At 39.3% G+C, this 27,818-nt stretch overlaps 1 protein-coding gene across 1 annotated transcript in view; it reads left to right on the top strand.

Annotated features, from left to right (window-relative positions):
• Positions 1–27,818, top strand: part of NTNG1 (netrin G1) — a 148,240-nt gene that overhangs the window by 74,071 nt on the left and 46,351 nt on the right. Inside the window, exons 4-5 of the mRNA XM_059478691.1 lie at positions 15,892–16,064; positions 25,877–25,903. Of these exons, the coding sequence (XP_059334674.1) occupies positions 15,892–16,064; positions 25,877–25,903 (200 nt within the window). The remainder of the gene's footprint in view (positions 1–15,891; positions 16,065–25,876; positions 25,904–27,818) is intronic.

The raw sequence follows: 27,818 nt of genomic DNA, 5'->3' as shown, positions 1-27,818 counted from the left end.
AGGGAGAAAAAAAAAGAACAGTAATAGAAATATTGGATTCTCAAAAAAAAAAAAAAAGCTACATTCAACTTCTGTTAGAAGAACAGATGCCAGAAGCTTGTCCCCTTTGTGATATGATTATATGGCCACTAAGTCATTTGGCTCAGTCAATCTGCTATTTATCATGATAAATCTGTGTATACCAGAAAATCTACAAGTGCTGCCCTTTTTCTCTCCTGATGTTTTTTGCCCAGTTTGCAAGCAGAGAACTGCTTTAACAAGATTTGGGGACACTTCTGAGTCCTGCATACTGCTTCCCCCTCCTGGCTTGCGTAGGTCAACAGGAGAAAATGCTGAGCAGGCATGAGAATAGATGGGGAACGACAATGAACAGCAGTGGTGGGAAAGGAGGGCATGACTGCTGTGGGCACCATCCTAAATTGCAGTGAGCTGCCTCCCTCCTTCCCCTCTGCAGCCCTCATTGTCTGAGAGAGAGAACACAGCTACAAACATATCAGCCAAACAATAACTCCTTCATCCCCAGAAGTGTTACTTAGAAAAATATTTTCTAATGAAGTGGCCATTATGTTTTTCTTCTTGATTTTTTTATTTGCATAATTCAGGGAGTTTGTGATAATTATGCCCAAATTCATTAACAATAACGTTATGTGTCATACAAGCATTTTTGTAAGGGTTCTCTCAGGGCACTGTGGCTCTTCCTACTCATCAGGACAAATACCTCTTCTTATTTTCAGTGGATGGCAACTCTCTGTCCGTGTGCAAACAACTCAAACAGCACACTTATGCCCTGAAGAATGCTTTAGTGCAAGGAAGCTCTCCTTCACCATCTGAGTGTCTGTGCCCCAAAACTGATCCTGTCCTATCTTGCTAGATCTATTCCTGGTAATAACCTGCTACTTGAGAAATGGATACTGCTAGACCTCCCTGTATTAAGGACTTCGGGTTTTTTTTCAAATCGAAGCTCTTTCTTTACCTGCATCTATTAGTTCTCTATTATTTTTCACAGAGCTATTTATTCTATATATGCATATATTTTACTTCCAGATTAGCTCAGTCTTTGAGAAACAGCTTGTATATTTTCCAGTGGAGTTTAAGGCTGAGGAAGACTGCTTGACATTCCAGGGAAAACTGAAAAGTTTGTATAGGATTTTAAAAGCTGTGTTATGCAAGATGGAATTGCTAAGGTTTGTTCTTCAGTATAAACATGTACTGATTGTTTCTGTCAGCAGTATTTCACTGTTGCTTTCCCCTATGACAGCCTTACATTATTCATAAGTTAAAATCTATTCTTTAAATTTTCATTTATAAGAGTTTCCTGGCGGGGGTCACAATATGAAGGGAAGTATTGATTTGAAACATTTAAAATATAAATGAAGTTGTTTAGTTCTTCTGGTACATGGAATACTATAGTCACTGGATCAAATTTGACCCCCCAGCATGTCTGTTTTCACAGACAACAAAAACACATTCCCAGCCTCTCCGTGGACACTACAGTGTCTGTGTGAACATTCTTTGATTTACCCAGTATTTGTTAAAAACAAACATGAATAATAAATGTTCCAGAGCACTTGAAGGCCAAAAGCAATCCCTATTTTATTCTCATCTGACATGAGGTCAGAATTTTAAGACTTTAAAATACAAGGCTTTAAAACTACCAGCCCTTTGTCACTTCAGCTTCCCAAAGCAGTGTCAGCAACCCCTTTTCACAGTGACATACACGAAGTTTCTTGTCCCATGTCACGTAAGTTTGTGGCTTGGACAACTACTAAACCCAAGGGCAGAGCTATTTTGGCACTGGGGGGAAAACAGCATTGGTGGATGAGCAGGCCTGTATGCATGTCCACACGTGTCACCTGCTTGTGTCCACATGTGTCACCTTCTCGTGTCCACACGTGTCACCTGCTCATGTCCACATGTCATCTGCTCGTGTCCACACATGCCACCTGCTCATGTCCACACATCACCCACTCGCTGCTCCAAGGCCAGTGTCAGAAGCCAGGTCCCCTCTGCCTTTCACCATCTGAGGTCTCAGAGCTCCTTTCCAGCTGCCTCTGGCCAGGACTGCCCAGCTCTGGCCACCCAGCTCTGAGAAATCCACATCAGGCATTAGAAGTCACACCCAGAGACTATCTGGGGATCACCTTGTGGGTCCCTGCCAACTCAGAGTGTTCTGTGATTCTGCACTTAAATTATTCCCCTTCAATTTTTCTTTGGTAAAAAGCAAGTGAAAATGGGACCATTTATCACCTATCTCAAGAATTCTAATACTAAAAAGTATTTTCCCATCTTTGTATAATTCTTCTGACTTTAATACAACATAGTAAAACATTTGCAGTTCTAGCCAGTTTATTGGCTTCAAGATAACAATAAATAGTGTCTATAATTAAAAAGTACTATCATATGGTATTTCTGAGAAAGAAAATAAGCTTCCTCTACACAAATCAATAATTGAAGTATATTAGATGAAAGAATTGTTTTCCCAAATTAAAAAGATGCACTCAGGACTTTATTTCCTAAACTGTTTAAAATTACTTCTAACATAAAGCATTGTGTTTGTTGTGTTGTTATAACCAGCAGGGCTAGAAATAGGGTGACCCAGTATCTCTTTTTCAGTATCTTAAGTTAGCTATAGGATGCTAAGTTGCTTTTGTCATACTTCAGCAGCTTGCTTTTCATTGAGTTTTCTTCAGCAAGAGAAAGGATTCATATTTTGGAAGTATAAATTATTCACAGAAGAAATTTCTGCCCAGGATGGCTGAAAGTATCTTTAGAATTTAACCCACATTAGTAAATACTTTTGACTAATTTTTCTAAAAACTCAAAAGTGGTACAATTTTTCCTTTGGAAATATTTTTTCTTTTAAAATTGTCCAAAATATTCTAAAATGCAGTTTAAAATCTGAAAATAGAACTATATATTTTATTTGACACAAATTATTTTTTCCCCTCAGCTTTTTTTTTTTTCAGTTCAGTCAGTGAGCTGAAAAAATCAATTACTTGCAATGGCACTAGTGGCCAATAATTCGTATCATAATCATTTCAGAGGAAATTATTCTGTGACAAGGAACTTATATAGTATGGAATTTAGAAGTTAAAAAAATTGAGGCTAACATGATAAACACTGAGAAATGTTGTATTGTTTTTACACATTCCTCTTTCAAGTTATGACTCCAATCAAGATGAAAAACCAAAAGAAAAAAAAAAGGCAAAAAGAGGAACTGTAAAAGCTCAATGTATTTTAAAGTGAATTGGGAGTGTCTGCTTTGATAATAAGCAGCTACCAATTCCCAATTACTTTAGGTGGACCTGTGAGGCCTAAGCATTTTAAAAGTCAACCCTAATGAAACACAAGAAAACACCAAGAGAAAACTAGATTTGAAATCTTTACTCAGCTTCCCTTACTCTGAACAAGTCATTAAGCACTCTCAGCTTTGCTGGTTTAATCATGAATACCCTGGAATACAGTCCAGAAGAGAACAGAGCTGCCTTATAATTGTCCTTAAAGCTGAAGTTCGGTGATGTGGTTTTTCAAAAAGAGATCAATTGACGTGCCCTCATGCAAGCACCTGGCACTCGTGCTGCACCCAGCCGTGGCTCGCAGGGCTGGGCTGCAGAGGGCACCAAGGACTGATTCAGCAGCACCTGAGCAACAACCAGCAGAACAGCAGGACTTAGTTTACCTGGGTAAAAAGGTGCCTTTCCAGGGTGGTTACAGCGCTGAACATCCGGCAGTGGCTTCTGTGCAGATGAGGTCAAGGTAGAAATGAGCCTAAAAAGAGAAATGTTAAGGTGGTTTTCAGAATCAAGCATTAGTCTGCACAATTCAAAAATATTTTAGATATTTATCATTTTAAAATATCCACTAAGAGGACAGGCCACTAAATCTCATGCCAAAAGTTTTCATGTCTGGATTCTCAAAAGTGTGAAAAGACAATTGCCTGAATTACATTTCTATTTATGCCTTCACTTACCCCAGCAGTTTTTCTAAATGTCCAAACAGTGTCCAGACATTTCATGGTGATATTGAAAATAAAAGAGTGCTTTTATCAATATTTTTTTTACCTTTCCCCAACACACCTACTATAAAACAAAACAAACAGATAAATAAAAGAAGGAAATCTGATTTTTTTTCTGTTTAAAGTACATACTGGGCTTTTCAGGGACTCTTAGGTCATATGTAACCATTAACAGAACTTAACTGGAAAGAACTTAGCCTTTCTTTTTTGGTATGCTTTATTGCTGGTTGTGTGTATTGGTGGTTCACCTAAAGTAAAGGTGGCCAACACACGTAGCAAAAAAAGGGGATATGTTCAATAGACCTTTTATCTTTGGATAAAAGTCTCACTTTTTCCTGGCTCTTTTCTAAGAGAAGTAAGTGAGTCTCCTGATGACCTGCCTGAAGCTTTTCTGCTGGCTCCTTTCCCTTGCTCCAGCTCCATATGCACGTCCTGCATGGCTCCTGTCACTGGGGTTGAAGCAGCACCTCTGGCAGGGTTAGACAGCCTCCTGAAATGATTCTGCTTTGTGTTTGCTTTTTTCTCAATACAACTCATCTTGGAAACAAATTTTTCCCTGATCTTTGTGCTTATTTAGAAAGGAGGTGAAAATCTCCTCAGGACTTTTTGATTTGTAAAATCTCCTCGCTTACAGACACAAGCATAACCAGAGGGATTTAAAGCAGAGCTGGTCACAACAGATGCCTATCAGAGAATGAGCAGGGGAGAAGGTTCCTCACTGCATCCTGATACCAGCACCCACAGGGAAACCTTTCCTGTTACTGACTGCAGTAGGAGCAGGACCTGGCTAGTCAAGCTATTCATTTAAGCTATCAGAGGTCTCACTTTTTCAGGTGATCCCTGGTGCCAAAAGCCAGTGTGGAGAGGGTGGGCTATTCTGCACCCCTTCTGTGCCTATATGCAGGGATCCTGCCCTCCCAGCTCTGCAGCAGCCTGGGGTGCAGAGGTTCCACCAGCAAGGGCAGCAGTGAACTCTGGACACCCCCTGCCCCTCCAGGAGCACTGCTCAGAGCAGCACAAGGTGTATTTTCTCTCCCTTGGAGGCAGCCTGTTCCAGCCCATACCCCACTCTTCCATGTGTATCATCCACAGCAGTGACTACTGGGGACACATTTGAACTCTTAAATGAGTCTTTGGGAGGTCTCTTAAACTGAAATGCTTTAAAACCTTTTAAGAAGAGCAGCAGATGTATGGCTTCACAGAGCTGGTTTCCCTGGTGTTGAATTCTGTGTGCACCATGGATATCTTTATGCTGCTTTTCTCAGTTATAGTCCCCCAAAGGTTACCAAAATCAGTATGAAATTAACCTTGCTTGTTTCTCATGTAGCAGAAACACTGCTCTCTTGACAATAAATATTCCCTACTGTGACACAATAGGTGTTATGCCCTGAGTCTTTTTCTAAGCTACTACAGATATTTCTGCTTCAGCCAGGTCTGTCCTGCATCAGTCATGGATACAAATTCCTAACAGCTCACTTCGGGTATTGCAGCATGCAAGAATAAAATTTCTCCCACTGCAGACAGCTAAATGACATTTTTGAATGGGATTTGTAAACCATGTCCACTTGGATGGTAATTTAATGGCCACAATTTTAGACCTCCCACACAACAAATTGTTCCTTTTCAGTGTTGTGCTGGGAAAAAGAATTTGGGACCAGCTGGCAGCTGATGCTGTGAAATACTACTTACAAATAAAGACAGGAAGCTTGGCATAATCACTGGCATCTTAGAGCAGCTTTCTTGGGAGAGCTGCTGAGCAGATGTAAGACTGGTACTTATTAATTAAACTAAACCCAGAAAAATTGATTTCTCAATAAACTTCAAAGTGGTGATGCACATTAGCACAATGCCGGGAGTTTCAAATCCAGTGTTCAGATCTGTATCAGGAAAAAAGAGAAGGAAAAATTACTCCTAAGGATTTCTTAACTTCTCCTTTTAAAACTGTAAGCTATAAAACTTTGCAGTGATATATTGCTGCACCTTTCATGCAAGATTTGTGTACCACATTCTTAGATCTAGCAGGCTCTTTAACAACTGCTGCAATACAGTGGGTGAATTCTGCCTGGTGGTATTGCTGTGATTAAGATAGAAGGTGGTTTTCAGGTGTCTTTCCATGTCTGTTGACTTGCTGATAATGATAACTGCCAAACGATGGATGGCAAACTAAGAATGGGTAAGAAGAACATTGGACAGCACCAAAAAATTTTAAATACCAAAAGCTTTTCTTTTTTAATATCCTGATGGCAATGAGTAGTTGTCAAATCTCAGATAACGTGCACCCTAACTTCTTTGCACTATCAGACAGACAATGGCAGGGTACTGCCAAGCAGACTGTGTTATTCCAGCTGGTGGGTGGAGAGAGATGTATTCTTGTCTCAATACACCTTGCTACTCTGATATGTAACACTATGGGGAGCTGAGGATATTCAGGTTTTTACCATCTCCTAGTTTTTCTTTATATTTAGAGCAAACCAATTAAAACAGAAGATACATCATGGCAACTCAGAACACCTGGGCTCTGTATTACCTCTGCAACACCTGCTTCCCCCTCTGCCCTCTCATCCCATCCCTGTGTCGAGACATTGATTGCTGTGTGAAGTACAGCAATTTAGTAAGTGAGGCCAAAAGGATTCTGGTGAGAAAGAAAAAAAATTCTCAAGTGAGAGGGAAAGAAAAAGCAAAACTACTTGTAACACTGATGTACTTGGAGTTTACATCAGCTACTTTTTCTCAGTTCTTCATTGGTAGTCTGGGATCCTACCAAAACAATCACTAGTGTTAAATGACCAGTTGGTAGCACTGGAAGGAACTGTCATTCTTGATCTTGATCTTCATCTTCACAAGAGGTTTTGCTTCTTTTCTGGTAGAGACATGACCATGTTTGGCAGCATCCTTCATGTAGGTAAGAAAAGCTTCCTATTTCTGAGGTTAAGTATTAGAGCAAAACAGGTGCATGGAAACAATGTGGAATACTGGGATCCTGCCTTGACAGCAGTCCTGTCCCTAAGCACATCACATCTGGGCTTCTTATCCTCCACTGATTCCCAGTTTCCATCCCATGATTATTCAAGGCCTTGGACCTGCCACTGAAAATTATAAAAAGATTATCTGTCGCTACCTAAAAATACAGCCACCAAGCTTAGGATAATATGAATGAAAGCTGGAAACAAATTAGGCTTCATTTCAGGCAGTGTGAACTAACATAAATTCATTGAATTTACAGGAGCCAGATGGATTTACTTCAGCTAAGAATCTGACAAAGTGTGTTCACGAGTGAAAGTATTTGCAGAACACGCTGCTGGCAAACTCTAGCAGATTTTATAATCACTTTCTTTATTGACACATTTCCATAAAAACTAATACCTCTGAAGAAAAATGCAAAAATGAATATTTAGGAAGGGAATGGAAGTTAGTTTTCCACAGCAGCTAACAGCAGCTATATAGTCAGATATTTATTTCTGCTTTAACACTTAGAGAATGTGGAATCAAAGTTAGGAAAAGTATGTGTCCACTCCGCTTGGCTAAGTTTATAAAAGTGTTTAAGGATAGGTATTTTTTAATGTGGTAAACTGGAATAACTTGGACTCAATTAGCTATTCTGTTCTATTAGACATATGCATCAGTGGATTACTTTTAGACTTTGGATCTAAGAAACTGAAGAAAGTCTGAATATTTTCTCAAGTCAGAATATCTGTTAGTCTGTGACACTCCTTTATGCAGTCACAAAATCAGAACAGTTATAAATGCTTAACTACTGAGGCATTTGCTCAGGTTACTGCCTCCTCCTTTCTGGGTTTGTGATGCGTGCAGTTTGTCTGGAAGGCTGTCATTTGGTAACCTACTGCATTTCAGAAGCATTTATAGTTTATTTGGCAAGGTATGGTAGTTGTGGCCCTCTGTCTGAAAGAGGCAGGGGCAAAGGAGAAGCCAAGCCAGAAGGACCTGCCTCAGTGTTTTGCTTCAAAAGGAAGATAGTATGCATCTATCAGACAATAATCAATATTAATCAAGTACAGGTTGAGATATAAATTGATCAGCAGTAATGCTGGAGGTGGTTGTATTGCCAGCATTTACCTCACAGTATATAGAAATGCTTACTAGCATACGAACACAATAAATGTTATTAATGTTTAAATTTAGCACTTGCATACTCTTATTGTTGGGTTGGCTTAGTGCAAACAGTGGGCAATTCCATGCCCTGCAAGCTTTCTGTGAGCCTTGGGACTGAGGGAAAGGGAATTATGCTGCCCCTTTGGACTTTGTTTTCTTTTTTAATTTCAAGCTCTCCGAACTACTTGGAAGTAGGCCGCTGAGAAAGCAAAGCAAACATGCTCTCTGTGCCTTGGCTTTGCTCTTCCCCACCAGATACATTATATTCAGCTGAGGCAGAATAAGAAGCTATTTTCCCCAATTTTCCATACTGCCTGTGGGAATCTAATTCAATTTCCTCCCAAATTTAGCAGTGAAAACGAAACAGTAAAGAATAAAGTTGAAGAGGCTTCTGTAAATCTCTGGATTCTAAGGTACTAAGGTGCAGCAGGATTACTGGGCACAGGTTAAAATTCTTTTCTAACCGCAAAGCTACTTACAGATTTAAGAAGCTTAAAAACCTGATCCACCATTAGTCCTTGCTTTGCAAATGAAAGAATAATGTATCTACTTATACAAAGTTATATTTGTTATTATTGAATTTGTTTATCCCTTATTATTGATGTAGCCCTATTCCACAAAGGAATTTTTTTTTTTCAGTGAGAGATTATGATGTATTAGATAAATTCAGGGAAAAGGACAGGGGAAAAAACTGGTGACCAAATGCATTTCCAGAAATAAACAAGAGAAAAAAAGGACTCACATGTCATTACTCTCACTATGGTGGCTACATTTAACCACCAGATCACAGGAGTCTTATTCCTGATGTCCAGAAAAAGACGCAGTGCCCTCTCTGCATTTAGATTCCATACATCATTGTGGACCTAAGATACTTATATGACTAAAAAAAATATTAATAGAAAAGAGAAGTTACTTTTTTGCTTCATATGAGCCAGAACATTTGTTCAGCAGACCTACTTGCAGCCAGCAAGCCATGCCATTTTCTGAGTGTCAACTGTCCTTAGGTGGTTTTGACCCTTTTAGCTCAAAACTTCAGATGGGTTAGTCCTTACAGTGAGCATTGGTAGCCAAGACTGCAGTAATTATCTTGTTACCATTTTGATGAAAGTGTGTCTGCTGCATCCCCACAGAAATAAATTGGCCAGCAGTCATTTTATTTCTTCACAACAGTATCCTTTATACTTATTTTTATCCCCACAAAATCTATTAAGCTTAGAAAACTACAGTAAGGAGCAGCATACTTTGGGGTTTTGACATGACATGGAAAAATCTTGCAATATAATGAATAATATTGTTCAGCCAACATGATGTTTCTGAGACTCTGAGCCTCAATGAAAATGTCTTCACTTATCAGAGAAAATTAAAGGATAACCAGGCATACCTAAGTAACGATGTTTACCTTGTACACTTGCACAAACAGTGCAAGTGTTTTGTAACTTACCTGTACATATAGTTTTTCAAGTTATGATGAATCTGTCTGATAAAGAGTAAAAAATAATTTTAAAAAACTAAATCTGAAAAATAATGATTCAGTGACAAAGATTTCATGGTATATTTTGACTTTTGCTGTCTCAATTTACATCTCATCCTCCTTCCTGGCTGGAGTATCACTTCAAATGTATTTGTAATGTGGAATTTTCCTCTGTCTACATTACATTAGAAACCTGAACCTCACTGGGGAAGCTGCCTCAAGGTCATTAGTAAGCTTGAGAGGCATAATGTAGATGACAGCCTCAACACGTTTGATGCCATGATAAACACGGCCAAGTCCTTTAGGACAACTGTAACAAGGTGCTGGAAGTAGTTGCTAGCACTGGGGAGCTGACTAAGGCTCCTAACATTGCCAACAGTGTTTTAAAATGCCTAATTAAAACTGTGTGGGGATGGTATTTTTCATTGTGTGGGCAGTAATGTGAAGAGCAAACACACCAACTCCTCTGCAAGCTCAGGCTTGGCTTACCTGGGAGCAGGGAGCCGACTCGTGGCGTGCAGAAGGGAAGAGTCTGTGCAGAAGGCTTCCAAGTTGGTTTCAAGTTAATTTTCTAAACTTTGGCAATGACCTAGAATGATTCAAAGATGTATCTAAGTGAGGAACATATGGCTAGTCGTTAAAAATGTATCAAAGAGCTCCTCTTGTCTTTCTTTCTCGTGAATGATCTCTTGAACATCAAGGATCCCCTCACGTGCCCCCAGTCTGTTGGTTGGCACTCCCCTGTGGGAGCGTCAGCACGCTATTAGCAATTACCTTAGTGATATTTACAGCATTTTAATGTCACTTGCCTGTATGTAAATAGAGTCTGTGAGGAGCACAGCACACCCAGGGCTCCCACCACAACAGCACTGCTCCGTCAGTGCACCACAGCGCTCCTGTGCCTTATGTAACTGCCAAAAATATCATTTCAATTGCTTTATGACAAAATAATGAGTCTGTCAGAGATGAGTGGTCAGAAAAACAAATTTGTTCTCCCACACAATTAGGGTTTATAGCATCGGACAGCAATATCAATCTCCAGTGATTCAAAATTGAATTTGCACGTTGAGGGAAATGTGTTCTTGCGTGTGCTATAACCAGGCTGCTTAGCAGGTTGAACTGGGAAGATGGATATCCACTGTGCTGCAGAAACATCAGGGTGGAAGTTTCCAAATGCAGACAAGTTCTGTGGGGCCATGGCATTCACTTCCACAAGCTCAGCACTGACAGATCTGCCCCACCAGGAGCAATAATAAAAAAGTCTGCAAAAACTGTCACCAGATATAAATGGCAGACAGCTTTTCCCTTCAGGTAGAAGGCCATTTCAAGGCCTACATCTCTCCATACGTGACCTAATTGTCCATGGAGTTGTTGATATTTATAATCATGGACTTCAGTCATTCTCTGTAAAGTCATACAAGCATTAGACCTCAGCAGTGCCATTTACAGTGAGCATGTACTGTTTCTCAGAACTGCACTTTGCCCTTAACATTTGCTGTGTCCTTACATGAGATTTTGCCCTTAAGCTGTTAGTCAGTGCAGTGCAGAGGCTGCAGCACAGACCCCCTTCTGTTTTCCAGACCTTAACCTGCGCTCTCAAACCTGCTGTACTGATTAGAGCTCCCTCTGTCATCCCCTTCTCTGTGCAGGCAAACCCACTTAGTGTGCCAGCAGCTGCTACCCACCCACTGCTACCCAGTAATTGCCTTTCTGGGTGTGTGTACATCATGCCCTCTACAGGACTTGGACTTTCTTCTTTGGATTTCTAAATGGGCATGGAATACTGGAACTAAGTACACTGGAGCTGAAATCAGTTTTTTAGGTTTTCAGACCTTCTCCATTCTTATACAAGCAGGCCAGACAATCACATTTTACCAATGGAAGCATCAACATAGGGATTGTTGTCTTAAATGTGCTTTGTATGTAATTAAACCTTTTGTTACTATTTTAGATTGACAGCAGTAACAGCCTTCAAAGCAAGTGGCTAATGAAATTACAAATGGTACCTAGGATTTTCAGTAATAATTTATCACCATGGATATTCGTATAAGATAACAAAATCCTTCCTTCTCTCTGGAGCAGAAAAGAAAGGTAATCTTCCATAAGAAAGAGATGAATTTGGTTATCCTCCACAGGAAGCTGATTGCACATCTTGAGTGATCTGCTGGGAGCCCAAATCAGCTCCCAGATCAGTGGTGCTCAGCTGATTGACAGCTGGAATTCCTAAGGTCCAGACTGTGCTGCTTTGTTTCCACACCACTGACAATCCAGTGTATCTCATCAAAAGAGTAATTCTCTCATGGTCTATCTGGGTGCTGCTTTTACCAAAATAGCCCTCTTTCTGTAACCCTAAATATTTGTTTTCCTTAGTGCCTATTCTGCAAATAGAAGCAGCTTTTTTATTGTACTCTAGTCATCTCTCAGCCCCGTTACGCTCATTTACCTCTCTCAGTCATCCAGAGAAGTCTGTCCCTCAAGCACAACACACATTTCTCTGCAGAAGTCTCTGAGACTGTGCATGTGTACATTCTGATGAGGTCCCTGGGACAGATTGCCCAATTCCTAGTGCATCCTTCATAAAAAACCAAAAGCATAGGAAATATTATTTCCCTGTTTCTGTCTCCACATACACCACAGATTTTGATACTGGCCTGGTTTTCCCCAGACAGGGTACCCTCCAGTTTGCTTTCTACAGATGCTTCTTGTTCTCTTTCAGTTTTAGCACTGCCTGCATTTTACACACATTCACTGTTCAGCCACGTCCTTGATTTGCAGTGGAAATCAGGATCAGTCTCTTCAAGATCTATCAAGTGGCTTCCACAAAAAAAATGGTGCAAGAGGAGAATCAGAGCCTCTGGTTCAGTCTTCTGAACATCATCTTTTACTTACTCTTCCACTCTTTTACTCCTTATATATAGTTGCTGACACTAACAGGACTATCAGTTCAATCACTTCAGATTCTATAAATCTACAGATTTTTTCATAGTTGTATGAAAAAAATCATGAGCTAAACCCAACTTTTCTGTTGCCTATAAGGCGGAGTTTTTACCACACGTTATCTGATCTTTTGTGGTTTGGGTTTAGGGGGGGTTTTAAATATTTAATTTTGTGCCTAGTATAACTAACTCTTATTAAGTCAAATTTTACATTTTTAATATGAATGTACTTTTAATCTTAATTTTAGCTAGTCTTGAAGTAAAACTCAGTGACCACATTTGTTCATTATTTTCTTCTCATTAGAAAGTGTACACAGCTGTTTGAAGTTTTCTGAGGATTGTTTGGAAATTCACCGTGGTTGGCTCTTTTTTGCTCAGTTATTAATGTTAGATTTGGGCCTGCAAAAGTTTTAGATCAGTCCTTTTGGTTTTTTTTTTTGAGTGATTGAACTTATGTTTCTCTTATTCTCTTTAAATCATACTCTTAGAAGGCTACACTACTCGCTGCTTTCCTCACATAGGTTTTTTTTTCTTTTTTGTTTTTTTTGGGGGGGGGGCATGCTTTGGGGTTTGGGTTGAAGTTTTTTTTTTTCAGTTTTTTATTATTACTTGGTATTTTCTTTTAAGATGGGATGCAATATTCTGGGTAATTCTGCTGGGAAAGCTTTCAAAAATACATATAAAGCATATAAATAAGTTGATTTGCATAAAGGCATTGATTGAATGAATCTTTGATTATTCCACTGGTTTAGGACAAGAAAAGCTATTTAGCAATTCTTCCACTTACGAAGCTAAGTGGCTAAAATGTCCCTACTTTATCTTGTGTGTGTTTAGTCTGAATGCCTATATGGAGGCTGTAGGTTTTAAATCTCAGTTAACAGGGTTTTAAAATTTGACAGCTACTTCTAGAAGAAAATGCATTTTGCTGTTTTTGTGCAAAGCTGCCTGTACCTGGTACAAACACAGCCCTGCAGGATGTCTCACTGTCTCTGTCTGGTGGGGCTTGGTGGCTGCAGTCACACAGGATGCCTTGTGCAGGACCCCAGAACAGCTGCCTGGTGTTGGTGTGGGTGCTGCACCTTGGGCTGAGAAGCATTTCCTCTGCAGCATCTTGCCCTAAGGAGTTCAAACAATGGGCACCAGGACAGGCAGCAGAGCTGGGCTGCCCATGCTCTCTTGCCTGGGAAATCAGGGAAAGGAGGAGGCAGCCTCTAAAGAGGTGGGGGACACAGAGGGATTAGGGCAAGTGGGCAGTAAAAGGAAATGGTGAGGCTCTATGGGAATTATTTGTGTATGCATGTATATATCCATACATGTAAATACATGCATATATTTTGCATATATATGTGAAGAGGCAGGGCACAGGACTGGATAGAAGCAGAGGAGGATGGAGAAGTCCAGAGTCCATCCAAGACTTTTACCCATGCATGCAAAACTAAGGAAGGGTCAGTCTCTCTTCAGGAACATCTGACAAGCACAGCATCTAAGAAGTGCAAAGAGATTTTGCACAAGATTTTGTGACACAACTATTCTTTATTTTCAGGTGCTTGTTAAAAGAGCTGTGAATATTCACTCCAATTAGCAGAGGGACGTACCTTTATCTTCCCCCACCTCAGTTCCTGTACAAATCTGCAGCACCCTTTCAGAGCACTAGGTACTACAGCTTTTCCTCAGAATCAACCACTTTTTTCCTCTTGCCTAGATCAGTTTGCTGCCTCTGACACTGAGTTCCTACAATAAAACAGAAATCTGCTCCTGAGGAAAGAAATCCAGTCCTTTCCTCTCTCTAATTTGTTCTAGTTACTTGACAGTCTCTCCTGCTTTTCTCCTCTATTTTTTGGTCTTGTTCTTACTGTATATCTCTCCTGTTTGGAATGTTCCATTTTCATACTCCTATGGACAGTAAAACAACCCATGGCATTTTTAATAGCAGTACCCTTTACCAAAAGGTTCAGTGTCTAGTGAATAGATGGATGTCATTCACTGATGCCCAGACAAGCATCTTTCCTTCTGCTATGGCAACTCACTGAAAATTCACAATTGATTTAGTCTTCAAGCACACATATTTTGTAAACTGTGTAAAAATTACTCTCTCTTGTCCAGCATATTGAATACATTCTGGTCATTTCAATTTTAAAAGTGCTGAACCTGTTTCTCTTTAGAATGAGCATTGCTCAAATAACAGCAGTTTCATTCATTTCTAGCACAAAGGAGAATGCTCCACCATCTACTGTATTACATATTCTTGTGGATTTTCTCCAGCAGCTACTTATGACAACTGCAAGCTTGTTTTACCCTGGGGATATATATGTATGTGGCCAATTGCTTCAGGTCATATTCCTTCCAAATGGAAGTCAGCTTGACAGGTGTTAATTTGCACTTGGCCATTCCACATGTTGTTCTGCTCTAATTATTGGTCACTGTATGGAACAGGTGACAAATGCCCACATGAGAACCCTGCAAATTACTAGATGTATGGTCATTAGGAAAACAAACAGGAAAGGTCACTAAATACTGGTTTTCTCTCCAGCCCCAAACAGAAATAGATTTTAGCTGGTTTTGACATCCGTTGGAAAGGGATGGAAAGAGGTGAAAATACCTTACTGTTTATGAAACTAACTTCCCATTCTGTAAGTGTCCTAGTTTCAGGAAAAGGGGGGAATTTAAGGAAAATACAATTGTTTTAAGACCAGATGCAGAATCTGGTTTATCTAATGATTTCGTCACAAGGCTTGATAAGGTTTCTTCCCCAAGTAAAACTAAATGTGCCTACCAAAATAATTTGTCTGACCTTCAGCTACTACAGCTATATTAAATTAAAGCAGGAAAATAAATTTCCTTTCTGAACAAGTACTTGCTGAACAAGAATTGTAAGACACCATTATAGTGAGCTTTCCTTCTACTGAAGTGTGGTATTGCAAAGGAGATCTAAATGAAGTCTGTTTTCTCAGGCTTCCAGGGTGTAATTTGGACCAAATTCTGTAAAGACATAAGCACAGGACTTGTTTTGTTCCTGGAAATAGTGACTCTTGAATTTTTGCAAGACCTATCTGTAAAAAAAAAAAAAAAAAAAGAATAATTTATTTGTTCTCAGTGGTGCTGCCTTAGTGAAAACAAGATTCAGTGTCTTGGAATCTTAGTGACATTTCTGCCTTTACACCTGTGTGAGCTGAAGATCTGCAACTTGCTCTTTGTAGGGATGCTTTGTGATGTCATGCTTTCATGGTAGAACAATAGCAGAGGGACAGCACAGAAATTGAGCAGTTGCCATAGGACATGCTTTTCTAAAACTTGAGCTTAAACTCACCTCACCTCTAAATAATATCCCACTTTGTTTTATTTTTGCCTTTTAAAATTAGGTGTAAGTGCAACCTTCATGCTACTGGCTGTAAAGAAGAAAACAAAAGACTACTTTGTGAATGTGAGCATAACACCACGGGCCCAGACTGTGGAAAATGCAAGAAGAATTATCAGGGCCGACCGTGGAGCCCTGGTTCTTATCTGCCTATACCTAAGGGCACTGCTAATATCTGTAAGTAGTTTTGTATAATAAGGATATTTCATTATTACAATTCTGCCCCATATCATGACTCTGAAGGAAGATTAATGTTTGCAAAGGTTTGCCATTTCTTTCTGACTCAGTGTGTATAACTGGACAAGGTGTCAATTTGTAAGTGCTAATTGTAAGTATACATTATCTGTGCTCTCACGTGGTTGTAGATAACTTCCAGAACCATGTGTTTATATCCATAGACACATCCCTGGACACTGCACAGAAAGGGCTAAGGAATGAAAAAAATTAGGACTCTTCACATAAAAAATACACACAGATAAGAGAAAACAGTGGGAATAACTGCAGTACTGCTCCAGCCATGGTGCCCTCAGCTCTCTATTCATACATCCTTGTTGTCTTGAGATTAGTGACACTCTCAGCTCAACATGTGAGATCCTTGCTCATTTTTTCTCCATTTAAAAAAGGGGGGAAAAAAAAACACCTCAGGCCAGATTTTTCATATTACTAACTAAAGATCTACAGGTTGGGAAACGTTTCCCTGATGTTAACCTGCAGTCCAGATTCAGATGCACTCTTGTAGATCAAGTATTGAAGAGAGAAAGCAAGGGCACAAGCTGAGGTTTTACAACTCCTTGTTTCCAGCTAACAGTCACTCCACAACACACAGCTGTACTGTTCCAGCACACTTCCATATTATCCAAAGCAAGAAGGTACTGACAGCTCTATTTCCTGGTTCTGGACAAGATTGGGCCAAAATAAAACATGGTACTGAAAGAGAGGGCACAAAGACAATTATGACCCTCAATTCTCCCTTTCACACATATATGAAATACACAGTGATTCAGAATCCCCCTGAACTGAGCAGCAGAATTAAATTTCTTTGAAGAAAGGACAGAAAATGAGGATACCTTTTGACAGAAGTTACTAGCTGTCTTTAAAAAAAGTCCACAGTTTTGCCCTGATTAAAAGCAAAACATTCATTTTAAAATATTAGATATAACAATTTATTGAAAAAGTTATTTGAGAGAAACAGAGCTATGTATGCAGCTGAAGGAAAAGTTTAAAACCAGGAGCAATGTGCAATGCTCAGAATGTTATCTAAGACTTCAAAGCAGCAGCTGTGAAGAATCAAAACTCAGAAATGAAGATCATAGGAAGCAGGACCTTATCAAGTAAAATGTGAGAGTAATAGACCAAGTAACAAACCATGAAGTGTGGGGGCATGAAATTATGATAAAATTCTTACTGAGCAGAAAAAAATGAACTTCCAAAAAGCAGGGAAAAACATTTTGTAAGAGTATTCACTTTTTTTTGCCTGTTATAAAAACTGAGTGTGGCTGACGGAATTAATACTTGAAAGCTATGTTTGGGAAATATGGTGAGATTTACCAGGTTGATTTTAGCTAAATTCAGCTTGCTGTGAGTTTTACCTCATTCCCAGACAGCTGAGCACGCACCAGACAGAACAGTGGAATTAGCACCTACTGAAAGTGTGTCTGAAGCTTGTTAAATCAACTTTATGTTAAAACAACAACAGTGAATTTCAGCAGATATACAGCTTCATCAAAAATCAAAACATTTTGTAAATAATAGGTAGTCATTCCTGGGGTTGATGATGATGATGGCAGCATCATGAAAACATAACGTTGTATGGGCTGACAAATACTCCACTTACCTCAAATCCTGACTTCAGCAGTCATCGGCAGCAGGAATTTCTGGCAAACAGGAAGAAGCATGAAGGATTTCTTCTTCATCTTCTTAGTTACCATGAAATAAACTGGCTTTCTGAGCTGGACTGCTGGGGTTGCTGGCTGCTGAACAGAGAGAGACACCCAACTGACATAAGCTTGACCTCAGTGATACCTTATGGCAATACCTTTCAAATTTTAGTGAGACAATGAGTGAAAGGTATTTTATTTTTCTTGCCTTAAATATTTTTCCATGGTCAAGCCAGTACCTCCTCAGATAAGGAAGGAACAAAGAATAATGCATCTCTGTTTACATCTGATACACCATTTATCATTACATAGACTTGACCTTATCCACTCCTCCAGTCTTTTTTTAAATGACAAATCCTGATCTCTCTGATCTTATCATAAAACCATGCCACATCTCTGGTCATCTGTGCTTTCTCTTCTGGTTCTGTGATGTCATTTTTTTATTTGGTGAGGCTAAGACTCCACATGATATTCTAGACATGACAACAACATGGCTCTTTACAATAACATAAAAATGTGCCTCTTCTATGTTTTGTTATTCTCTAGATCAGTCCTTGAGTCCTTTTTTTAAAACTGTACCACAGTTAAAATATCTCTTCTGGCCTCAAGGCTGACTTAAATTGCAGGTTATATGTTACAATAGTTAGTTCAGAAACATCATATTTGAGTTCCTGTAAAATACTTCTTGGGGCAACATTTCCTCATAGCAATTCTTGTTCAATACCATTTACCTCAGATGCTAACAGACTTAGAGAAAATTTCTCAGCAGGTGAGAATCACTCTTTCTTTGTTGTGAACATCAGTGAAAACAATTAACTTAGTATTCAATATTAAATTAATTAGTATTAATAATATCTCAATTGCCTATCTTCCCAGTTATCTCTCTGGGCCTCCTGCTTCTAGTGTGATGGTTTTAACAAAAAACAATTTCTAACTTCTGTGTCCATAGGAAGTTGATTCTCAAAATACTGTGGTTTATATTTAAATTGGCAAATTTTATGCTTTTCTTCCCATCTTTCTCCATTGAGAAGACTTACACGTTTGAAGGGTATCTTTCCAAAATCATCTACATTCTGTTGTTTTCAATTTCGCATTGGGGTTTGGATTTTTTTTTTTTTTTTGCTTATAAGAGAGCTAATTTTTATAAGTTACAAAAAAAGAAATGAGTTATATATGATTATTCTGAGCCTCTCATACACTTGTCCTCCAGCTGCTTCCAGGCTGTTTGCATGCATATCTTTTTAGATGTTCTTTTCACTTTTCTTTTATCTAACTTCTTCATTTTCATTTCCTTGCTTTCTCAAAGTTAAATATTACTGCAGTGGATTTTTTTTTTTTTATCCTTTTCCTTCTCCACAAGCATGTTGAGTTTCAGTCCAGAAGTGATTCTCTGATAACTACTTCTTGAATTGTGTCCTATGCACTGCTTCAGAACTAAATCAGCTTCTCTTCTTGTGGGTTGTCTAATTCTTAGGTACAAGCAGCACTCATTTATGGTATGTAAATCTTCGTTTCTTTTGCCACTTCCTGATTTAAGGCTGTATGTGTTGGAGCACATGAAGTTTTACATTACTGTGTAAACTCTGCACAGCCAGTGCAATTTCAGTTAACTTGTTGCCTTTATGTCACCATCTCCATCGTGTGGTCAGCAGTGCAGCCCTGGTGTTGTACTCTCCCTAGTCAGGTGTGGATTCTGAAATAGTTCCTGGAACATGTTGCTAGAAATAACTTCCCTTCATATATTACTTCAGTTCTCTGGGGGCACTTTGTATAATCCAGTAATACAGTGTTCCTTTGATACTTCTCTTTCCTCTAATTTTCAAAGACCATCTTTTTCATCTAAGACCAAATTATTTAAAAATTTAAATATATTTGAAGTTTACATGAATATGCTTAAATAAGATACAGTTAAAAATAGTTGTATAAATGAAACACTCAGAAATTTTTTTTCTTCTTTCCACAAAATAAAAATATACTCTTTCTTGAGATTTCTCTGAATTTGTGAAATTTATTCAGATTCAACAAGAAGCTTAATGACTATTTCTAAATCTTTCCCAGATGGAACTTCTTTTATTTCCATAGCTCTGTCTCGGCCATTTTTTGTGGCCAGTAAGACTTTATCATACCTTTTCAAGCTACAGCCCCTGAAACAGAAGACCATTGCAGATTATTCTGTAGTCATAGCGGAAACCTTGACTCAAAGCTGTTTTCTTTATCCATTTATCTCTTCACCATTTTAAGTCACCCTGACTTCTTCAGGAGAATGCAAAACATATTTCCATGCTTTCCCTGTGAAAGACAGCAAGTACTCTGTTGTTTACTGGCACTAACAATATTTCTCCATTTGTCTCCACACAGCATTTATTTTATATTTCCACTCTATCTTATTGACTATTTTGTGATTACATTCATTCCCTCGTGCTGCCACATTCTATAGATAGTTTTTTCTGCAATATGTTTTGACACACAAAATGAACTTATTGAATTTCTCTCTACTTGGTATTACAGGATAGCTTTTCTCCTCAGCAGTTGTATGTGTCTGACAGCACTAGCCCTTTTCTTCCTCTCATTGTTTAGATCATCTTTGGCACTTAGGTTCTTTGCTCCATCAGACAGAGCTGTCTCAGACTGCACTGAGCTGCCCCGCATCAAAGCCTGCTCGCTTTGTGTCAGTCCCTTCACCACCAATAACCTGTATCAGAAGTGCCCCACACTCAGCAGAACTCCCAGCTGTTACATGACTGTTGTAATTCATTGTTCAACATGAAACAAAGGGTTGGCCTTTGGGAAACATTGGTGGTTCTTTTCACTCAAGAGTCAGGCAGACAATCTCAGTTTACCAAATTTCTCCTGCAGTGGGTCCCCCTGCCATGGTACAGCCTCTGTCTCAGCAGCACAGCCTTAAACCTCCCTGAAAGGCAAAAGACTTACAAGGCATCCATGCAGGATGGATGCAGAAACAGTTTCTGGCAAAATTTATGGCACCTCCAGAAGTGCACTGGTATTACCCTCACTGATGTTCAGTTTTCCCCATAAATACTTGCTGACACAAAGCCATCCTGAAGGACCAGCATAAATGAAGTTGTCCAAGAAGTTGCACTTTGTAGTCAGGAATCCAGGTAACCTCTAACTGAAAGGATCACACATCCTGCTTTCCAGTCAAAGCAGACTCATAAACTAGACAGTGTCCCATTTTCTAAGGGCCCATTCTCCCAAGTACCTGGAAGTTTTCCAGTGTCTTCTCTATGACTTGAGTTGAAGGAATGGGACACTTATATTAAAGTTACAAAATTTTGCTCCTTGATGTTTTCGACAATGTGTTTCAAAGAGAAAAAGGAAGATATCAATCAATGTTACAAAACAGCAAAGCTTCATATTGCTCCTATTTTATATTTATATTACATACTAATATTAGTAGTATGTAATATACCTTCTGTAAGTCCATGAAGCTTACAGAAGGTATAAAGCCACAGGAACATGTCACACAGAAGGCTGGGAAACTTAGTGTGAGGACAAAACTGCAGTGTATCAACAGCATTCAGGTAAACAGGAGTGTCAGGAAAAACTGCAAAATCTGCAACTGAGAAACTCATTTTCCTTCAACTGGGTATCCAGTGCAATAGCCAGCAAAACATTGTACGTACATACTTAAAAACAATGTATTATAAATAACATGCTGTATTTTTCACTCTACCCTCTTGCATGACCCTGCTGAGCTGGTTGGTTGTGCTGGCTGTGGTGACATCTGTTGCTGGGAAATGTTTCTGTATGTCACTGGTTTCAAACAACTCTGGTTTTGCCATATACAGTGAAATGAAAGAGACTTCTGGTCCTTAAGCAGCAGCAGCATGGGAAGGCAAAGTGTCTGTTTTAAGATATTCAAAGTGCTAAAAATAGTATGAGTTTCAGGCTTTTCAAAGTTTCTAATATTCTATCAATAAATTACAATTACTTGAAAAAGAAAATCTTTTGATCTCACTGGGTGTTTCCTAAGCAGAATTTTCAATACTGGTTTGGACTCACTAAAACATAACATGAAGAAGTCCAAATTTTAAAAGATGTTACCCAATAAAACAATAGCCATTTCCTCTGTCCCATTTATTTCTGGTAATATCGCTTGGGAAAGCAGAGGTGAGGGATAACAAACTTCATCAAAGCAGTTCCTTTGCTATGAATTCAATCTATACAGAGGAACAACTGCAAAATTAACAGTAGCAGGAGTTCTGGGGCTCTTGCAATGAAACAGATGAAATTTCCAAAGAATTTTCTTTCACTGTGTGTAATCCTTCGTCTGACTACAGGTTTAACAATCCATGAAAAGTTTACTCCTATGATCATAATGATCACTCCCTTTGAGGGATTACAAGACACCAGTATCATGGAGCTTCTCGGGGCTTTAAATTGCTAGAGAATTCAGAAGTTCTGAAATTGATGCTGAGCATCTGATATTGCAATCATTCCTCAATGGAAGAGCTGCAAAGGGAAGAAAGACTCACTGCAGGGAGTCATGCTGCAGGGCAGATATTCTAGCAAAAGATTGGATGAGGCATTAACATCCCTGCTCTGACTCTGCTATGCAAAGCTCTGTATTTTGTTCCTGTTTAAAGAGTCCTGCCAGAAGCACATGCAGGCACTGACAATGGAGGTGCTAAGAGGGTCTGCAGGGTATGACCTGCCCTGACACTGGAAGCAGCAGTGTGGTCCTTCTCACTGAAAGCTTGATCCATTTCTTTGTGTTAAGGATTTCACACTGACACAAACTAGAGACAGAATCAAAAACTTGCTTTCTTCGCTAGCATCTGATTTGCTTTTTTCTTCATCTCAATAGCCAGCTCCATGGTAGCTAAGAGCTAAAACAACCCATTTCTGGAAGTAGGGGAAATGAGAAAATTACAGGGCAGATGCAGAAGATCATACGAAAGGAAAACACCAGATTTTTTTCCTCTCAAGTAATGCATATATATTTAGATGCACTTACAGTGAACATGTAATATACCAAACCACCGCCCTCAAGTCAAAAATAATAAATAGTATTAGTGACTTTTTCCTGCAATATTTGCAATTTCAGGGGCAATACCAACCTCTGAACTTATTTTGCATGCTTTACTTGATGTGCCTTCACTGTAAATCTATTACCATTAGTAACCATCCCAGTGATTTCAACTGGAAGATAATTTAGGCTGAACATTGCTTTGGTTTAACAACTGAATAGATGTAAATTGAATCCCTTTTTGTACCTTGTTCAATAGAATTGTCCATCAAAGGAGGCCTGATCCTTCATCTCTCTAACCTGTCCCCATCACTTCACTGCTGCAGAGTACTCACACATTTCAGTACAAGGCTGACTGGAAACAATCCACACCATGCAACACCAGGTTCAAGCCAAGGGCCAGCAGTGGGGGGATGACCCCACAGCCTGTGGGTGTCCCCAGCAGTGGGGGGATGACCCCACAGCCTGTGGGTGTCCCCAGCAGTGCAGGGATGATCTCACAGCCTGTGGGTGTCCCCAGCAGTGGGGGATGACCCCACAGCCTGTGGGTGTCCCCAGCAGTGCAGGGATGATCCCACAGCCTGTGGGTGTCCCCAGCAGTGGGGGGATGACCCCACAGCCTGTGGGTGTCCCCAGCAGTGGGGGATGACCCCACAGCCTGTGGGTGTCCCCAGCAGTGGGGGATGACCCCACAGTCCCCAGCAGTGGTGGCATGGGCAGAGCCCTGCACTCAGGCCCTTGCCTGCCTCCACACGGAGAGAGAAGGAGAGCAGAATCACACCTCCTGTGCCTGATTACCTAAGGACTTGCAGCAAATCCAGCTCAGCTGAATTCAAGAGCTAGCCTCAATATGTAACTCCAGATCTCACACAAACACTCCTTCTAAGAATAATTTCCCCATCATATGTGCGGTTTTCTCAGAGTGTTAATAGATCCTGCTTCGTGGCCCTACATAACCAGCTTCTTTTCCAGACAAACTCAGAAGTGTCATTCTCACTCTCTTTAGTAAGAAGGGCATAAAGTAGTGCACTATCAAGGCCAGTCACCTCACACAGGGATACCTGGTAGTACAAAAACCAGTCTGGTTACAGAACACCACACCAGCTAAGAAACTCTGTACAGAAATAGCAAAACAGCTTTTGAAACAGAACCTGAAGATATCTTTGCAAGGTTAATACAGAGCCCTCAGGCTAGCAGGCATCTTGTGTTCATTATTCTCTGCTCAGGAAGCATTCATCACTATGAATTCATTGAAAATTTTGAAGTACAATAATATGAGGCAAGCAGACTTGCAGGAAAACCTCTTCCTTTGCTACAATCTGTTCAGGAGAGAAAGGAAAGGATATTTGTATGTGTGTGTAGGAGACAGAGAGGTTTGAGGCGGGGGAGTATACCCAGAGGAAATACAAATACCATTTCACAGCACAAGTGTGACTGCGAGAACACAGTTTTTGTCTTTTATCTAATATTTGTGTAGGTTCCATGAGTGTATAAAGGAAAGTGAATCCTGCTAATTTAAACCAGCTACAATGACTTGCAAAACTTGAAACAAGCTGCTATTGAAACTTCAAGGAAAAATATTTGAAAATTGATTGTCTTTTTGACATTTAAAATAAGGGGATAGATGTTCTCTTTAATTATCTTAACCAAAAAAAAAGCACTTTTTGTTACTATTGGAACTATGACCACATTGTTTTATTATGAGGATATTTGCATTTAGCTTTCAATACCTCATGGTGCTAAACTTTTGGAAAATGCACGTTAATCTCAGCAGAAGTAGAAATAATTAAGTTTGCAAACAGCATCTGAGTGTGGGGCTGGGTGAGCAGCAGGTGCTGTCCAGGGTGCTCTGCCAGGCCACAGCTTCCATAGGCTATGAAACCCAGGAGCTGCAATTCTGATATGTGTCCCAGGACTAATGTGGGGAAACATAACAAGTCTGGCTTTGGTCCCCATTCTGCAAATTCTCTTACTTCAGCATTGTCTTAGCCATGCCACAAGTGAGGATTTTTCCCAGCTTGACTCTGCAACCTTGCTGACATTGAATATAATTTATTCTCAAGACATTCCTTCACTTAATTGCAGAGTGAGGTCCATGCTGTCTCTGAGTAAGGCAGAACTTTAAGATAGATGAAAGAAGTGTAGCAGATGTTTAATGGAGAAACAGACAGATTTCTGCAAGAAAATGCATACCACAAAATCAATAAAACTTTAAAAAGGCAAACTGTATTTAAGGAAGAGGATGCAAATACCCAGGATTTCAATACTGACTAACCCAAGTGATGAGCCACAGTCCATTAACAATGGCATTTAATCTTAAGGAAATGGCATTTCAGGAAAGATTTCATATCCATAGTTTTGTGCTGCACACAAAGCCTAGCTTTCAGGGCAGACATGACTAGAAGCCAGTTCTTGAGATTGCATTATACAGCATGAGATCTCACACTGCTTATCCAGTGAAGGAGTTTACTCCTTAACAGCCCCTCCTCTTATGGTAAATTTCACCTGTCTTTGGAATGGTTTCCTTGCATCAATTCGGTTTAGGAATTGAAATGAACACAGAAAAAAAAAAATCAATGAGAGGCTTAATCAATATGGCCAACCTACTGCATTAGATTGTTTCACTCAATTACATTTCTTTTACATAGCTTAATTTAGATAACTGTCAGGTAAAAGAGGGAAAAAATAGTTCTATACAATTAATGCAACAGAAGGTACCAACTGATTTAAGCAGCTGGCCAAAGCAGTTAGCAGTGCATCTATCCCTTGGTTAAATTACTCTCCTGGATCTGCATAATACATGCATGACTGATATTTTTATCTACAGCATTAAACCTAATGGCTGGTTAGTTGAAATACAAAACTGTTCTGAACAAATTCATGAAGTTCAGAGAGCTGGTATAGATCCCATCTGTCAATGCATTTTAGTGGTCCCTGCAGCCCCATACTGAAAAATCTAAAAGACTGCATTTATAAAGGACTGGGCACATAATGGCAGATGCTTGAGTTTAACTATGTATTGATAAAGAATTCTAAAGATGTTTTCAGAATCTTAGGTGTAATAGCTCACCCAACTACAGCAAACAGCTAACTACACTTCTTTGTGTTTTCTTTCTCTGCAGGTATACCCAGTATTTCCAGTATTGGTAGTAAGTAATAAAACCAGTATTGTTCTGCATTGTCATTCAGCTTCATGGATCTGATTTCCCAACATCCCTTTCTGGTGTAGATAATGTTTCTCTGACAGCATGCCCTGTGGTGCAGGGGCTGTTTATTGGCCTTCCTCTCTGGCATTAACATGTAACTGTTATTATGTGGTCAGAGACAATGTCACTCCTTACATCTGCATTCAGCCCCGGATTTTCTGATTGATCTTATCAGCAGATGAGCACCAAGTCCTATAAAACTAGTGTGACACAAAGAATTAAGACATTGTTGCAGAGAAAATATTTGTTGAGCATTTTGAAGAGAAGTGTTTGCTAATAACAGAAGTATAGGACCAATAATTTTAATGCATGTATATGTGTGTGTAAATTCAAAGAGCAAATGGAAAAGTTTATAAATGGAATAGCTTTCATTTCTATGAAGTAGATTAACAAATGCAGTGTATCTGCTGGAATCTGCATTAACTCTAGCAGGCTTTGAACTCGGCTTTACTCCACAAAATAAATAGAATTGTGTTCCTTCACAGAAAAATGCTTTCCTGTATGTAATCAAAGTACCAAAATGCAACTCAAACTATAACAAAACCATAACACTGTTACATAAAGAACTACTATATCAATGAAAGAGATGATTACTTAAACAAAACACGTGGAGAGACCAAGTGCACAGCAGCTGAGCTGTGAGCCTCGGCTGAGCTCCACAGCTGAGGAGTGCACACAGTCATGGCATGTTAGTTAATTGCCAGTAAAGCAGGGAGGGAGAAATGGGATCCCACTGTGGCTCAAGGAAAGAATATTCCCCACAGCCTTAGCTTTGCAGATAGTTTGGGCACAACTTGCATAATACAGCACAATCACAGTTATAAAATACCACAGTTGTTAAATGCAATTTGCCATACCTGATACCCAAGTGAAAAGTTTTTCACAATTTGGGTAAAACTGTCTCACTTCTTATGATGCAGGGTCAGGACTATAAATTTTTAATCAATTCAGTTTACTTAAGTTGATGAATAGCACTGATTTGTCAAGCTCTAGACAGGCAAGTTAAATGCAATCAAAACTCTCTCCCTTGCAAGTGCAAGTAGCATTAGCAGCTGAATGCCACAGCATCTGTTTTCTGCTTTAAATAGAACAACAGCATCAATGACAATAATGTGCAAATGAAAGCCTTCAATCTTAATAATGTCATTTGCCTGCTCTAGTGTCTGCTCTGGTATTTGCACGCCTGCAGATTCATAGTGATGTGCTATTTTCAAAACTTTGTGTTTATACATAATACATTACAAAAAAAAAAAAACTAAATGAAAGAGAGTAAGTTTATGTCACCATTCTCAGAAATACTCCTGCCACTAATAACAGAAACGGGATGAATGGGAAATAGTTCTTTGGAGTTTGATTGTGCTATAGTTTCTTAGTACTACTGTGTTGCATGGTCTATATGGTTGTGTTTTCACTTCACCCTCCATACAGCCTTCGTCACCACATCTACCATTTCTGAGCATCAGCAGATGTTGGCCTTTGAAAACTTAATAGGGAAACTCAAATACCTTTTGAACTATGGTGAGCTGAAAGGATGCATTGTTGACCTCTTTGTATTTTACACTGGGATGATTAGTACAGTTTATTTATTACAGACAGAGAAAATTCTGTTTAACATTCTATAGGAAATACAAGAATTTATGCAAATCTGTGTTTTATCTTTAGTCTGCTGTTAATGTCTTGGGATAATATGTGGTAGAATTCGACATGTTTCTTTGTCTACCAGAAAAGGGTGAAGTATGAGCATCTCTTCATGAGCACAAGTAAATACTGATACTCTGCTTGCTTTTTCCATGTGATTTTTCTTAAATATCTCAGGGGAGAAATAAGTCTACTTGCCTAATGTTCTGAACACCTCTCC

The sequence above is a fragment of the Ammospiza nelsoni genome, chromosome 9 (genome assembly GCF_027579445.1).
Source record: "Ammospiza nelsoni isolate bAmmNel1 chromosome 9, bAmmNel1.pri, whole genome shotgun sequence".
NCBI classification, from domain to species: Eukaryota; Metazoa; Chordata; class Aves; order Passeriformes; family Passerellidae; genus Ammospiza; species Ammospiza nelsoni.
The sequence above is the reverse complement of the archived record's forward strand: the minus strand, read 5'-3'. Positions and strand labels throughout refer to the sequence as shown.